The 12,966-nt window shown below is 40.1% G+C and overlaps 1 protein-coding gene across 3 annotated transcripts in view; it reads left to right on the forward strand.

The window, feature by feature from the left end:
- acss3 (acyl-CoA synthetase short chain family member 3) overlaps window positions 1-11,713 on the forward strand; it is an 89,286-nt gene extending 77,573 nt beyond the window's left edge. For all 3 annotated transcript variants that reach the window (XM_059978397.1, XM_059978399.1, XM_059978398.1), the window contains one exon: window positions 11,311-11,713. In XM_059978397.1, the coding sequence (XP_059834380.1) occupies window positions 11,311-11,394 (84 nt within the window). In that variant the 3' untranslated portion in view covers window positions 11,395-11,713. The remainder of the gene's footprint in view (window positions 1-11,310) is intronic.
- The last annotated feature ends 1,253 nt before the right edge of the window (window positions 11,714-12,966 follow it).

Genomic DNA, 12,966 nt, shown 5'->3' on the forward strand with positions numbered 1-12,966 from the left:
AATTTCCTGGGCTATCTCTTCTCCCTTTCTTGAACAAAGGAATAACATCCTGAACCCTGCAATCCTCCGGAATTTCTCCTGTCCCCACTGATGATGCAAAGATCATTGCCAGAGGCTCAGCAATCTCCTACCTCGCCTCCCACAGTAGCCTGGGGTACATCTCATCCGGTCCCAGCGACTTATCCAACATGATGCTTTCCAAAAGCTCCAGCACATCAACTTTCTTAATATCTACATGCTCAAACTTTTCAGTCTGCTGAAAGTCATCACTACAATCACTAAGATCCTTTTCCATAGTGAATACTGAAGTAAAGCATTCATTAAGTACCTCTGCTATTTCCTCTGGTTCCATACACACTTCCCCACTGTCACACTTGATAGGTCCTGTTCTTTCACGTGTTGTCCTCTTGCTCATCACATACTTATAGAATGCCTTGGGGTTTTCCTTAATCCTGCTCACCAAGGCTTTCTCATGGCCCCTTATGGCTCTCCTAATTTCCTTAAGCTCCTTCCTGTTAGCCTTATAATCTTCTAGATCTCTAATGTTACTCAGCTCTCTGAACCTTTTATAAGCTTTTCCTTTCTTCTTGACTAACTTTATTACAGCCTTTGTACGCCACGGTGCCTGTATCCTACCATAACTTCCCTGTCTCATTGAAACGTACCTATGCAGAATTCCATACAAATATCCCCTGAACATTTGCCATATTTCTTCTGTACTTTTCTGAGAATATCTCTTTCTAATTTAAGCTTCTGATTTGCTGCCTGAAAGCCTCATAATTCCCCTTACTCCAATTAAACATTTTTCTAATGTGTCTGTTCCTATCTCTCTCCAATGCTATTGTGAAGGAGATAGAATTATGATCACTCCCACTGAGACATCTGACACCTGACGAGGTTCATATCCTAATACCAAATCAAGTACAGCCTCTCCTCTTGTACGTTATCTACATATTGTGTAAAGAAACCTTCCTGAACACACCTAAGAAACTTCACCCCATCTAAAGCCCTTGCTTTAGGGCAGGGGTCAGCAACCTTTACCACTGAAAGAGCCACTTGGACCCATTTCCCACAGAAAAGAAAACACTGGGAGCCGCAAAACCTGTTTGACATTTAAAATGAAATAACACTGCATACAACGTTTTGTTTTGCCTTTATGCTATGTATAAACAAACTATAATGTGTTGCATTTATGAAGTTGATGAACTTCTGCAGAGAAAACAAAATTACATTTCTGCATGCAACAAAAACATTTTGAACTCCAAAAAACAGACGTTGGGTTGAAGGTTACTTTGAAGTAAAATACTCAACGTCTATTTGAGTCCTTCTTGTATTTATGAAAAACGCCAAACTTAAATTTGCCGCCAGCAGCAAACCAAAAATAACGTCAGCCAGCTGTCAACCTGAAAAATAAAAGGACTATTTCACTGAACAATGAAAACATATGAATATAAGTAAAATAATATGCAATTAAAATATTTATCATACTTGGTCAGGTTGACTCACACCTGACAATACAGTCGTATTCAGTAGGGATGGATCGATGCTTAGGGGAGTGACCAGGAAGGATAATGTGTTTTTTTCCTCTCTGAACTCACAGAAGCGTTTCCCAAACGATGTTTGCATTGCGATGATTGCAGAATGTAAATACTCCGAATTTATCATGTCGTGACCTTGTTTGAACTCTCTCAAATTGGGGAAGTGAGACAATGTGCCTTTCTGTAAATCTCTGGCAAGCACTGTCAACTTGCACTCGAATGCCAAAACATCCTCCAACATGTACGTCCTTACCCCTGAAGAGCTGTGTTCAGCGTGTTCAGGTGTGCTGTCATGTCTACCATGAAGTGTAGCTTTTCCAGCCACTCTGGCTGTTCCAGCTCAGGAAAGGTGAGCCCTTTGCTGCCCAGGAAAGTTTTCACTTCTTCCAGACATGCGACAAAGCGTTTCAGCACCTCCCCTCTGGACAGCCAGCGATAAGAACACGTTGTAGCGGTGTGCTACACGCAGTCAGTAAACTGCAGTCAAAGATAGCTTTATTCGAACTAAACAGCCTTGCTTTTAAGCCTCCCTCAACCCGCCCCCCCATGGGCGCGGATGCTGCAAAAGACACGTACTCACAAACCCCCGTAGGCTATCTCCCTTAGCCTGAACGCTGGCTAATTGTGAGCCGGTTCGGATGTGTCAGGAAATGGGTCGCCACAACGTCTTATTTAGATTGTACAAGATCACCATAATCTTCAAATTTAGAATTACATTTCAAAAACTAACAAACTAACATAAAATACATTTTAATTAAATACTGACCAATTATTTCCCAAAGCAACAGGGAGCCGCAGCACAGACGTAAAAGAGCCACATGTGGCTCCGGAGCCGCGGGTTGCCGACCCCCGCTTTAGGGAGATGCCAGTTGATATTTGGGAAATTAAAATCTCCCATCACAACAACTCTGTTATTATCACACCTTTCCAGGATCTGTTTCCCTATCTGCTCCTTGATATCCCTGTTACTATTGGGTGGCCTATAAAAAAAAATCCAGTAAAGTTATTGACCCCTTCCTGTTCCTAACCTCCACCCACAGAGACTGTAGACAATCCCTTCATGGCGTCTGCCTTTTCTGCAGCCGTGACACTATCTCTGATCAACAGTGCCACGTCCCCACCTGTTTTGCCTCCCTCCCTGTCCCCAAACTCTCCCCAGTAGCCTTAGCAAGCCTCCCCACCAGAATATTTGTCCCCCGGGATTCAAGTTCCCTTAGGAGCTGCAGCTCCACACACCGGGTGCAGATATGGCCGTCCGGAACTTTAGCAAGGCATTTAACAAAGTCCTGCATGGGAGGTTGGTCAAAAAGGTACAGTTCCTTGGCATTCAAGATGAGGTAGTAAATTGGATTCAACATTGGCTTTTTGGGAGATGCCAGAGAGTGTGCTAATAGATAGTTGCCTCTCTGACTTGAGGCCTGTGACTAGTGAAGTACTGCAGGAGTCAGTGCTGGGTTCATTTTTCTTTGTCATCTAAATCAATGATCTGGATGGTAATGTGGTTAACTGGTTCAGCAAATTTGCTGATGACACCAAGATTGGGGGTGTAGTGGGCAGCAAAGAAGGCTATCGTGGCTTGCAGTGGGATCTGGACCAGCTAGAAATATGGGCTGAAAAATGGCAGATGGAATTTAATGCAGACAAGTCTGAGGGTTTGCACTTCGGTAGGACCAACCAGGGTAGGTCTTACACAGTGAACAGTAGGGAACTGAGGAATTTTGTAGAACAAAGGGATCTGGGAATATAGGTCCATAATTCATTGAAAGTGGCCTTTACAGGTAGATAGGGACATTAGAAAAGCTGTTGGCACATTGGCCTTCATAAATCAAAAATATTAAACACAGGAGATGGGATATTATGTTAAATTTGAATACGACATTGGTGAGGCCTAATTTGGAGTATTGTGTGTAGATTTGGTCACTTACCTACAGGAATGATATAAATAAGCTTGAAAGGGTACAGAGAAAATTTACAAGGATGTTGCTGGGTCTGGTGGAGCTGAGTTATAAGGAAAGATTGAATAGGTTAGGACTTTCTTCCTTGGAATGTTGAATATTGAGAAGAGATTTGATAGACATATACAAAATTATGAGGGGTATAGATAGGGTAAATGCAAGCAGGATTTTTCCACTGTGTTTGGGCAGGACTGCAACCAGAGGTCATGGTTAAGGGTTAAAGGTGAAAAGTTTAAGGGGAACATGAGGGGAAAGATATTCACTCAGAGGGTTGTGAGATTGTGAAACGAGCTGCCAGCACAAGTGGTTCATGTGAGCTCGATTTCAATGTTTAAGATAAGTAGGACTCTAGTTTGATCTGTTGGCTGCAATGACATTTCTAGTGCACTGAATTGTCTCCTTTGAAAGTAGTTGAGCTAATTTGGTAAAGGATGACAGATCTAAACTATAGATTAGAAGCAGAAGGAAGTATGACAGTATGGTTGTTAAAAATAAAAAAAAGTCATTGTATATCAATACATGATTAGATGTTGTGCATTTAATGCAACATAACTTTTACTATCTGCAACATTTTTGCTTCATGGTTGATAGATTAAAAGTAAAAATAATAAATGGGAATTAAGAAATGGGTAGCAAATAAAATGTAGGAAAAAATAGTTGCAGAAACTGCCAAGAAGAATATCCTGAATGAATAATTGGGGAAAAGCAATGTAAAAGTGCTTTAAATCTATATTGTTTATGTATTGCATTGCTCTTCTTTTGCAAAACTACACATTTCACGACAAATGTCAGTGACAATAAACCTGATATCTTGGAACTGCTCATAATTCAATGTATATTCTGAGAAATAAATTTAAGAATTATCTTAAAGTTCCAAATAAATTAAGTACATATATGTCATCATGTACAATCCTGAGATTTGATTTCTTGCAGGCATACTCAATAAGTCCAATAACTGTAATAGAATCAATGAAAGACTGCACACAACAGGGTGGACAATCAGTTTGTGAAAGACAACAAACTGTACAAGTACAAAAGAAATAATAATAATAAGCAGTACATAGCAAGAACATGAGATGAAGAGTGTTTGAAAGAGAGTCCATAGGTTGTGGGGACGGATCAGTGATGGGACGAATGAAGTTATCCCCTCTGGTTCAGGAGCCGGATAGTTGTGGGGTAATAACTGTTCCTGAACCTGGTGGTGTGAGTCCTGAGTCTCCTGTACCTTCTTCCTGATGGCAGTAATGAGAAAAGTGCTTCACCTGGGTGGTGGGGGGTCTCTGATGGTGGATGCTGCTTTCCTGTGACAACACTCCATGTGGGGAGGGATTTACTCTTGATGTACTGGACTTTATCCACTATTTTCTTTTGTATTTTCCATTCAAGGGCATTGATGTTTCCACACCGGGCTGTGATGCAGCCTGTTATTATACTCGCCACCACACATTTACAGAATTTTGTCAAAGTTTTAGATGTTATCCTGAATCTCTTCAAACTTCTAAGGAAGTAGAATTGCTGCCCTGCCTTCTTCATAATTGCACTTGCATGCTGGTCTTTGGCCAGGTCCTCTGAAATGATAACACCGAAGAATTCAAAGTTGCTGGCCCTCACCACCTCTGATCCCCTAGTGAGGACTGGCTCATGGATCCAGTCCTGATGAAGGGTATCAGCCCGAAACGTTGACTGTTCATTTTCATGGATGCTGCCCGACCTGCTGAGTTCCTCCAGCGTGTTGTACGTGTTGCTTTGACCACAGCATCTCCAGTTCACTTTGTGTTCATGGACCTTGTTTCTTCCTCCTAACATCAATAATCAGCTTCTTGGTCTTTTTGACATTGAGTAAGAAGTTGTTATTGTTGTGGCACCACTCAGCCAGAGTTTCTGTCTCCCTCCCATATGCTGATTCATCACCTCTTTTAATTCCTCCAATGATAATTATAGCATTGGAGCTGTGCATTGTCACACAGTCATAAGTGTAAAATGAGTAGAGCAGGGGGCTAAGCACACAGCTTTCTGGTGCACCTTTACTGATGGAGATTGTGGAGATGTTGTCAATCCAAAGTGATTGAGGTTCGTAAGTGAGGAAATCAAGGATCCAATTGCCCAAGGAGGTATTGAGACCAAGGTCTTGAAGTTTATTGAGTATTATTTTTCACAATATGAAAAAAATCTCCATAAAAATGTATATTTGTGCTTGGGCCATTTTAATACTTTAATAATCATTAAGACTTTTGCCTGGAATAAACCAACTTGAAGGCAATATTGTCACTCCAAAAATTCTTCTTGCCTAGAGTCCTGCCAATATTTCAGCATATTTTATGCATGCAAGATTTTCTTGGCTCTTAAGAATTTCTTAGCATCATCAAGCTGTTTACAGTTACATAGAAACATAGAAAACCTACAGCATAATACAGGCCCTTCGGCCCATAAAGTTATGCCGAACATGTCCCTACCTTATAAATTACTAGGCTTACCTATACCCCTATATTTTACTAAGCTCCATGTACCTATCCAAAAGACTTAAAAGACCCTATCGTATCCGTCTCCACCACCATGGCCAGCAGCCCATTCCACACACTCACCACTCACTGAGTTAAAAACTTACCCCTGACATCTCCTCCATACCTACTCCCCAGCACCTTAAACCTGTGTCCTCTTGTGGCAAACATTTCAGACCTGGGAAAAAGCCTTTGACTATCCACACTATCAATGCCTGTCATCATCTTATACACCTCTATCAGGTCACCTCTCATCCTCCTTCGCTCCAAGGAGAAAAGGCCGAGTTCATTCAACCTATTCTCATAAGGCATGCTCCCCAATCCAGACATCCTTGTAAATCTCCTCTGCACCCTTTCTGCCAGTGTATACCCACTAAGTTTACAAATGGCTAATATGTTTTTTTTCTAGAGGTAAGAATTATAAGCAATGTAGATGAATTAAACAGAGCACCCATTTCCCTTTGCAGTGGGGTCAAGATTTAAAGATTTTTCTAGCATGATTGTCAGTGAGCTGAAGGGGTGATAAGGGCAAAATCCATTGTTATATTTAAACTGAATTTTGATATTTAGGCTTTACAAGGTAAGCTAGTAAAGCTTGGACCTTGTGGGAATCTAGTAAAGAAATTGCAGGTGCACTGGCAGAGCTGTTTTAAATTTCCTCAGCTACAGCTAATGTTCAAGAAAGGCTCTAAAGCCGCAAAATTATAGGCCAGTGAACCTAATGCCACATGGGTAAATTATTGGAAGGTATTCTAAGGGTCAGGATATATAAGCTTTTGGTTAGTCAGGGACTTATTAGGGATAGTCAACATGACTTTGTGTGTGGTAGGTTCTCTAACCAATCTTAGAGTTTTTCAAGGAGGTTATCAAGAAAGGTGATGAAGGAAAGACAGTGGCCATTGTCTACATGGATTTTAGCAAGACCTTTGATGGTGTCCTGCATGGGAGACTGGTCAAGAAGTTTGTTGCTTTGCATTCAGAACGAACTCGTAAAATGGATTCAACATTTGTTTGTGGGAGGGTGGTAGTGGATTGTTGCCTCTCCGACTAGAAGTGTGCTACAAGGATTGATACTAGGTCTGTTGTTTGTCATCTGCGTGGATGATAATGTGGTAAACAGGGCCAGTATATGTGTGGATGGCACCAAAATTGGGAGTGTAATGGACAGTGAAGCAGGCTATCAAAATTTGCAGTGGGATTAGCAGAAAAAATGGGTTGAAAGATGGCAGATAGAATTTAATGTGGACAAATGTGAGGTGTTGTGTTTTGGGAGGAAACACCAGGGTAGGACTTGTAGAGTGAATAGTAGGGCACTGAGGCATGCAGCAAAACAGAAATCTGGGAATACCTTGTAAGTGATGTCACAGGTAAATAGGGTTGTAATGAGTGCTTTTGGCAAATTGGCCTTTATAAATTAAAGTACTGAGTACAGGAGTTGGGTTGTTATGTTGAAGTTGTTAAATAAGATGGCCTCACCAACATCTTAAAGGGAAACCAAGGAGGGAGCTACCTCAATCAGAGGGTGGAGCAAGCAACCAGCAGAAGTGGTGAATGTGAGTTCGATTGCAATATTTAAGAGAAATCTGGATAAGTACATGGGTGGGAGTGATATGGAAGGCTATGGTCCAGGTGCTGATCATTGGGACTATGCAGATTAACTGGTCGGTGTGGACTACATAGGCCAATAGGACTGTTTCTGTGCTGTACTGCTCTATGACTCTTTTTACTTGGTCTTGGGTTGCAAGTTATCAAAGGGATAGAAATTGGTTGCATATCTCCAACTGAAGGTACTTTGCAGTTGAAAATTGGTTTGACCAATGGTGAAAGTGTTTTTAAGCTTTGTTCCTACTGGGTAATCGATTTCTGGTTAAATAAGATTATCATTCTCCATAGAACTTCTGTCATGTAAATCTCTCCTTTCACTGCCCACACATTTTCTGTACTGCTTCTGCTTGTTGTGTGAGGAATTTCTGTCATCCCATGCTTGTACTTTTATCCATTGTCACTATTTTGTGTGAACAATGCCAGAGCACCAGTATTCTGGTGAAACACAGGCAGATGGAAGAACTCAGCATTCCAGGCAATATCTGTGCAGATAAATTGGTATTGGCATTTCCAGATGAAAGATCTTGACCCAAGATATCTACCATCCATTTCTCTCCACAAGTGCTGACTGTTTGATCTGCTGAGTTCTAACAGCATCTGCAATCTCTTGTATCACCATTCCAGTGACCGTACTGATGGATATTTCCATATCAGTCTAGACACCTCAAAAAAACTTAACTATCCTGATAGGTTGATGAAGCAGATCCTGGTTGACAGTTTGTACAATCCATGTGCTGAATTGTTTGGGTTTCTTGTGGGTATCTAAACCTTTTTTATGTAAAAGGTTCCTTGGCAAAAAGCAGCCAGCCAGTTAGTTTTGTGGAAGGTGTGAAAAAGTATGGCACAGCAAAACTGTTTGTCAAAAATGGATAATGAACCTTTGAAGTGGGAAATCTGGCTCTCATGAAAATGTTTGTTCCAAAATTTTCAATGCATAGTTTGGTTTTCTGACAAGTTATCAGCTTGGGCTCAAGTCCAACTCAAGTAAAACTTGCATTGAATGTTCAGTCAAGTTTAATTTTAATTTAGTTTTCCTTTAGCAAACTAATTTTCAAAGCTTTTTGGGTAGTAAAGATCCAAAGAGTATCTCCATTTCGTAGGCAAAACCTTGGCAGGACTTGCAGAGTAAATGGTAGGACCTTGTAGGATATTATAGAACAGACAAGCTTAGGGATACAGATAGATAGTGTGATGGAGGAGGAGTCTGGCATGCTTGGCTTCATCAGTCAGGACGCTGACTACAAGAGTTGGTACAACACTCTGCAGCTGTATAGGTCATTGGTGAGGCCATGCTTGAAGCATCGTGTGTTGTTTTTGGTTATACAGTTATAAGAAGGAAGACATTGAGATGGAAAAGGATGCAGAAAAGATTTACAAGAATGTTGCCAGGACTAGATGGTTTGAGTTATTCGGCCCACAATGTTGTGCCGACCCTCAAACTCTGCCTCCCATATAACCCCCCACCTTAAATTCCTCCATATATCTGTCTAGTAGTCTCTTAAATTTTCACTAGTCTATCTGCTTCCACCACTGATTCAGGCAGTGCATTCCATGCATCAACCACTCTGAGTGAAAAACCTTCCTCTAATATCCCCCTTGAACTTCCTTCCCCTTAACTTAAAGCCATGTCCTCTTGTACTGAGAAGTGGTGCCCTGGGGAAGAGGCGCTGGCTGTCCACTCTGTCTATTCCTCTTAATATCTTGTACACCTCTATCATGTCTCCTCTCATCCTCCTTCTCTCCAAAGAGTAAAGCCCTAACTCCCTTAATCTCTGATCATAATGCAGACTCTCTAAACCAGGCAGCATCCTGGTAAATCTCCTCTGTACCCTTTCCAATGCTTCCACATCCTTCCTATAGTGAGGCGACCAGAACTGGACACAGTACTCCAAGTGTGGCCTAACTAGAATTTTATAGAGCTGCATCATTACATCGCATCTCTTAAACTCTATCCCTCGATTTATGAAAGCTAACACCCCATAAGCTTTCTTAACTACCCTATCTACCTGTGAGGCAACTTTCAGGGATCTGTGGACATGTAAGGAAACATTGGATAGTCTGGGACAGACAGAGTGAAGTAGGGTGAGACGTGACCTCAGAAATTATAAGAATAATTGTGAGGGGCATAGGCAAGGTGAATGGTCACCATCGTTTTCCTCACAGTAGTGAGTCTAGAACTAGGAGAGGTTGATATATTTAAAAGACAGTTAGATTTAGATTTACAAGGAAAAAAGACTAAGAAGGATATAAACCAAATGAATAAGTTGGAGCAAAAGGCTTGTTTCCATGCTGAATTACACTTAATGCTGTTAATAGATGCAAAATTCGAGCATTCAGATTGAAAATGCATTCTACTGATAGAAGAGCTAGATCAGGTTCAATACAGTGAAAGACATAAGGCTAAGTGTTTAGCACATACAGAAACCTGACACAAAATAATTAATGTTTTAAAAGATCAAATTTGTTTTATCCAAATCTGAAACCCTACACATTCATATATGGAGCCTATGCTCCTCCTCACTCTGCCTACTGTTACTGACTATCCAAGTTTAGAAGTGAGTGGAATTGATATTATTCCCAGTTCTGGCAGAATCCCTTAGGGCAGCTAAAGGATATCCTTCTCCCTCACTGCAGTGTTGGAACTACTATATAACCCCAGTGACTTGCGACATTGGAGGAACATCATTCTCTGAATTTAAAATTCCATTTTGGTAAACCTTTTGCATTCTCTCTCAAATATGACACTATTTTGAAATTACACATTATGTTATAGCTGTCAGGAAAAGCTAATTTATCTTTGAGAGGTGTTGAGAGCTGAAAATTGTTTATAATATAAATGTACTTTAAAATTACATTGTGTAGATTAATAATGATGACTTGTTATTTTGTGGTCTTAAACACTCCTGCAACTTTAAAATGGGGCTGTCAGATTTGAAAGTTACCATAAATTTATAGTTAAATATTGTGGTTAAAATTATTTCACTAATTAAAGAGTAACTTAACAACTTTATGTCCTGGATTACACCCAACTGATAATAGGTTCTCTGGCCTGCTAAATTCCCACTTGGAGTACTGTGCTCATTTCTAGTCGCCTCACTGTAGGAAGGATGTGGAAACCATAGAAAGGGTGCAGAGGAGATTTACAAGGATGTTGCCCGGATTGGGGAGCATGCCTTATGAGAAAAGGTTGAGTGAACTTGGCCTTTTCTCCTTGGAGTGACGGAGATGAGAGGTGACCTGATAGAGGTGTAAAAGATAATGAGAGGCATTGATCATGTGGATAGTCAGAGGCTTTTTCCCAAGGCTGAAATGGCTAGCACGAGAGGGCATAGTTTTAAGGTGCTTGGAAGTAGGTACAGAGGAGATGTCAGGGATAAGTCTACTCAGAGTGCTGAGTGCATGGAATGGGCTGCCGGCGGCAGTGGTGGTGGCAAAAATAATAGGGCATTTTAAAAGACTCCTGGATGGATACATGGAGCTTAGAAAAATAGAGGGCTATATGTAACCCTGGGTAATTTCTAAGGTAAGGACGTGTTCGGCACAGCTTTGTGAACTGAAGGGCCTGTATTGTGCTGTAGGTTTTCTATGTTGCTACCTTTAAATAAAATTCTAATTTTCCTAACAATTTATTCTGAAAGCTTTTTGGGTACAAAATTGTTCTTGCATGAAGATATATGTTACCATTTCTAAGAAAGTTTAACAAAACTTCCACAGATAACACCAACCATCGAAGATCCAAGAGTTTTCTCTGACATTGAAGCTATATTGAAACAGAAGAAAATTATATCTCAACTTTAAGTGCAATATGATGAACTGGTATTACTTTTTTTATTCCTGTACCTATATGCTGCAAGTCAATGAATGTAACATGTGAACTCTTTTTAAACCACAGTGCTGACATAATATGTACTTTAATTTCTGTAATGATGCTGCACTGCAAAGCTTAAATATAGTATATTTTATCTAAAATATTAAAAATACATGGTACTTAGTATTGTCTGTATTTTTTTAAATGACCATGGCTCATGTACTAAGAATTGATTAATGCCATTCCATTTGTAATGCTGGCAGGAATTGTTTACCATTAGAGTAATAAAATTTTTTTTAAATCCTAGAACTACAGTATATTTCAGTTATATCCAAAAATGTTTAATATATGACTATTGTATAAAGGTAACCTCCAATTTGTTTGTAATACTTTTAGGACTTTGCACTGATTTAACACAAAGTCATGAAGTTATAGAGCACATAAAGGCTCTTCAGCCCACTGTATGCAAGCCAATTAGGTCCCGATCCATTCTAATCCCATTTAATAGCACTTTACCTGCAGGTTTCTCTGTCTTGGCAACTCATTTGCTTTTCTGTATTTTCTCAAGTGTTATGGGACTTTCCAGCAGAGCATTCCAGATTCTAATCAGCTTCTGGGTGAAAAGTTCTTCCTGAGGTCTCCACTAAATTCCACATCCTCAAGTTTAAGATACCTCTTCTTTGTGGTATTTCCTCCAAACCCATCAAAACTTTGTACAATATTATTACGCAACACCCCCCCCCCCCCCCCCCCCGGCTATCAGCCTCCTATTCTTCAAAATAGAATCACTCCTCATAACTAAAATGCCCAATTCCTAGTAGTATTCTGATGAACCTCCTTCAGTGCAAGCTCTTAACATGGCAAACAGAACAGTACTCTATCTATAGCCTAATCAGTATCTTATACACTTGTACTATAGCCTACTTGCTCTTGTATTTTATGCCCAGACTAATGAAGGCAAGTATTTCATATCTGCCTTCATCTTATCAATCTATGCTACTGCTTCTACATATTCTAGGAGGCTCTTCAATGTTTCAAAGCGGTCTACCATTCAGTACCAAAGTCATTTCACATTTATCAAGATTAAATTCTAATTATTGATCTGCACATTTATCTGCTTAATATCGTCCTTTACTTAAGGCTATTTTCCTCACCAGGAAGACACCACTAATTTTTGCGTCACTCAGATACTTAATCAAAATACTTCTATTCTTATTCAAATAATTAATGTTAAAACAAAGGTTTGCAGCATGAAACCTGTGATGGTCAGATACTTTCAATCACAAAAACAATCCTTAACCAGAATTGGTTGCTTCATATCACAAGGCTAGTCTTGTATCAAATTTTGCCAACTTGTAGAGGATCCCATGGCCCCTAACCTGTTGGACCAGTAGCCCATACAGGAGCTTGTGTGTAACTCCTTACCAAATTTCATTGACTACATTGCACAGCACAATTTACATCTGAATAAATTAATCATTTAATTAATAAATTAAAGTTGCTCAGACAAAGCTGCCCCATTCTTGATTAATCCCTTTCTATTCAAATGTAGACTAATCCTG

This window comes from Hypanus sabinus, chromosome 8 (genome assembly GCF_030144855.1).
Source record: "Hypanus sabinus isolate sHypSab1 chromosome 8, sHypSab1.hap1, whole genome shotgun sequence".
NCBI lineage: Eukaryota > Metazoa > Chordata > Chondrichthyes > Myliobatiformes > Dasyatidae > Hypanus > Hypanus sabinus.